The following is a 3,902-nucleotide window of genomic DNA, read 5'->3' on the forward strand; positions in this document are numbered from 1 at the left end:
AGATATAGCTTCCCTAAGATAGTACGATCATGGATTTCATGGTGTACTTGTTTTCCTGTGGGTTTTTTAATCATCTTGATAATGAATTGGCATTGGCGGACTACTGCCGAGGTAATGATATTTTCGCAGGGGAACACCACTTGACAGGATAATGAGCTGTGAGCAAGCTTAAGACACCCAATCAGGGAGAACTCAGTCAAGATATCAATCCTTGAAAAAGAAAAGACGAGACCAAACGCAAGCACGTCGTTACATCAGTGTAAGCTCTCGCTCAGCGACATGTAATGGTTGTATACAAGAGCTAAATGTGGATCGACGTTGAACTGGTAGTACTGTGCCTATATATATAAATAATAAATCCTATTAGAAGCAACGTAAGTTCATTTTTATTAACGGAAACACTAAAAATCTGACGTATCATGACAAATCTAACGTTTCTCATGACGATTTATATTGACGTGATGGTCACAAATTTAGTTTGCAAGCACGGCAAATTTCTAACAAAAAAATGAGCTGAGACAGATTTGTCATTCTCGCCAACTAAACCTGCCATCTTCAAACAACATAATTTGCCTAAGAAACATTCGAATTTGCATGGTTAAAATCTGTCGTCAGATTTGTAGTGGAGTCCATAATTATTTAGCATAAACGGGAAGATTAAAAGCGGCGAGACCGGTGGACCGTAGCAACGCAAAGGCCCGCAGCCAGAAACCGGGGATGCCGGTATAGTGGATCGCACATACCCTGACACGCAGTATGTAGACAGAAAATAGTAAAATGAAAAAGAAATGAATGGAGAAGAGCACACGTCTGGACTCCAACTGTCTTCCTAGCTGGCACAACAAGAACACCAACTCACGCGTCCAGCACAATCCCCTCCCCCATAATCACACACTAAGCATGAGATTACAATCTAATCAGCCCTCGCACGCACCCTCAGGAATATTTTCAAACCAGAACAAGCGATCCACGCTTATTTATTGTTTATTACATAGAAAAAAGAAGAGGAATGAATCAACCAGAAACGACCAACATAACATGGTAGGGTGAAGTAAAATCTGGCTCCAAATGATCAATCGGCACATAACATGCAAGATGCAAAGCCAGGTCAAAAAAGGCACTTGTCCAGACTCTAGAGACGCCAATCTGTGATGCAGAGGAAAAGGAGGGCCAGCAAAGGAAAAGCCAGCCCCAACAAAAACCACACGCTCCTCAACAACACTGTTCAAGATAGGCAGCTGCCAAAAAGCAAAACTAGTTCAAATTTTGAACATGGCGGACTAGATTGCACTGTAGTATTGTACAGTGGTGTGGTGTGGTGTCGCTAGCTAAGCAGAGCAGATTCTGAAGAACGAAGAAGAGGAAGGAGAAGAGCCTCTCGATCCAGGGAGGGAGGGAGGGGGGGAGAGAGAATTCACAGCCCCCCTGCAAAACTTGACACTTCTCTTGTCTTGTCTCCGTGTTCTGTCGTCGCGCCGTTCGCCGTGGCACCGCTATGGCCCCCACCGGCCCTGTCCGGTCAGCCGCCGGGCCCTCCAAAATCGGCGGCGTATCAGAAAATTTTGAACCCGAAAAAGCTCTCGAGCTTTTCCCTGTTCTTCTCACCCCACCATGCCACGGCATTGTCTCCGGGCGACTGACCCGTCCTCGTCATCGGCGTCGTCCTTGTGTCCGGACAGTCCTTGCCTGCCATGAACGGCCGCATGGAGGCGAGGCCCGTCGCGATCCCATGCCGCGGCCTCGGCATCGCGCCCGAACCCGAAGCCTTTTCCTGTTCTTCTTACCCCACCATGCCATGGCATTGTCTCCGTGTCACTACTCCGTCCTCTTCGTCGGCGTCGTCGTCTCTGGACAGTCCTTGGCTGCGTAGGAACTGCCGCATGGCGGCGAGGCCCGGCCGGCGCACGTCGCGATGCCACGCCGCGGCCTCGGCGTCGCGCCCGGCGCCCGCGAGCCGCGCGAGGACGGTGCCGGTGGCGTCGAGGCGCCGAACGGGCCAGCCCCAGCCGTCTGCCATGCGCCGGATCTTGCCGACCTGCGCCGCCGCGAGCACCCGCGTGTTCGCCTTGATCTCGTCTACTGCGGCGGCGAGGCTCTTGCGCCCGGCGAAGTAGTCTCCGATCTCCGGTACTCCGATGGCCTTGCGCAGCCCGGCGTGCGAGGCCCGCTCGGAGGCCGACGTTGTCGCGAAGTATTCGCGGAGCTCCTCGACCATGCCCTCACCCAGCATATCGTCGACGCGCCGATCGAGGTATTCGTCCAGAACTGCCTCGTCGACATCGACCCAGAGGAGACAGCAGGGGAACCTGAGCGCCGGCCGGTATCCGGTCGCCGCAGCGGCGAATGGGTCCCGAGGGGCGTGGTCGTCAAATCGCTCGGCGAGGAAGGCGTGGATGAGGGAGTTGGACCCGCCGGCCACCACTGGCACGCGCCCGCGGGCCGCGATGTCGGCCGCCGTGGCGGCGGCGAGCGAGCGGAACGAGGAGGCGGGCAGCTCGCCGGTGTTGGCGCGGATGGCGCCGAGGAGGTGGTGGACGACGCCGCGGCGGTCGGCGGGCATCACCTTGTTGGTGGTGACGTCGAGGCCGCGGTAAAGCTGGATCTTGTCGGCGTTCACCACCTCGCCATCGAGCTCTAGGGCCGCGTCGATGGACAGCTTGGTCTTGCCGGTGCCCGTTGCCCCCACGATCACCACGAGCCTCGTGTCCCCACGTTCTGCCTCCGTCTTGGTGCCGCTACAGCTGCAGCTGCAACAACCCCTGACTCTTGTCCTTTCCATGCGCACACTGGGCCATCGCGGGCGCTTATGTGTGCCGCCGCCGGCGGCGATGGCCGCGGACGCCATCGGTGAGCGGACGCCGCTGCCGATCGTGCTGATGAGGCGGCTCATATAGGCGACTCAATCCCGCGCACCCCACCAGTCACCTCGTCGCAGTAGCAGCGGGGACTCGCTTATTGCCACGGGTTGGGAAATATCAGCTGAGAGTGCCACGGCATTCTGCCGGAGGGAACACTCATGCGCGGCTTGTTGCTTGCAGTCTTGCACGGCTGGTATCTGTATTTGTGCCACTTACAGTGTCATTGCCAGTTCATGGGGATAACATATATATAGTGTATCAAATTTAATACTAATGTTAGTCCAAAGTTGTACTAAAATTGCAACACCTATTTTGGGACGGGAACATGTGAGCTGCCTGCAACGCAAGCCGGAAAACCCGCACCAGTTCCCAAAGGGTCGTTTGTTCATTGAGGGTTTGTGTCCTCCTCAGAGAGGCGAGGCGAGGCGAGGCGGCGGCTCTTTGCTGATGAATAAGGTTCTTCCCGCTTTGTCCCCATTTCGATGGTGTTTCTAGCATTGTTGGAGGGCGTGTGGAGGTTTGTCTCCGAGGGATCTCACAGGATTCGGTCGGCGTTTGTCTTCGGTGGATCCATGTGGATCTTGTCTTCGTTCGTCCGTGTTCATGTGTCTACAAATTGGGTCCTTCTGATCTACGCTTCTCTTCATCGGCGGCGGATGCTGTTCTGGTGCGCTGGTCCTATGGGGTCTTAGCACGACGACTTCCCGACTGTCTACTGCAACAAGGTTTGCCCGGCTTCGATGAGGAAGGGGCAAAGACGGCGGCGCGCCTTCGGCTCGCTCCAGTGCAAGTAGTCGTCGCTAGGTGGTCTACGGACATAGATGTGTTTTTTACTTCTGGTGTTCTTTGTACTACCTTGACAGTTGATAAATAGATCGGAAGTTATTCCCGCAAAAAAAAACTAGGAGCATAGCATAGGGGAGTTGTGAGCAAGGATATAGTTCATACATGACGTAGGATATAGTTCATATAATATCATCGGACTACCAAAATTCGGCATGTGTTCTACTAATTCATAGGATTATAGAGGAAATTCATCCACCG

General features: G+C 54.1%; 1 protein-coding gene across 1 annotated transcript; it reads right to left on the reverse strand.

Annotated features, from left to right (window-relative positions):
- Positions 1–951: 951 nt before the first annotated feature.
- On the reverse strand, positions 952–3,086 carry LOC119268776 (adenylate isopentenyltransferase-like). Its single transcript, XM_037550481.1, has one exon. It carries the CDS (start codon positions 2,888–2,890, stop codon positions 1,781–1,783), a length of 1,110 nt encoding a protein of 369 aa, XP_037406378.1. The 5' UTR covers positions 2,891–3,086; the 3' UTR covers positions 952–1,780.
- Between the last annotated feature and the right edge of the window lie 816 nt (positions 3,087–3,902).

The sequence above is a fragment of the Triticum dicoccoides genome, chromosome 3A (assembly GCF_002162155.2).
Source record: "Triticum dicoccoides isolate Atlit2015 ecotype Zavitan chromosome 3A, WEW_v2.0, whole genome shotgun sequence".
Classification (NCBI taxonomy): Eukaryota; Viridiplantae; Streptophyta; class Magnoliopsida; order Poales; family Poaceae; genus Triticum; species Triticum dicoccoides.

Coding starts and splice junctions, on each gene's coding strand:
- LOC119268776 (XM_037550481.1), bottom strand. CDS start 2,890: ATGAGCCGCCTCATCAGCACGATCGGCAGCGGCGTCCGCTCACCGATG.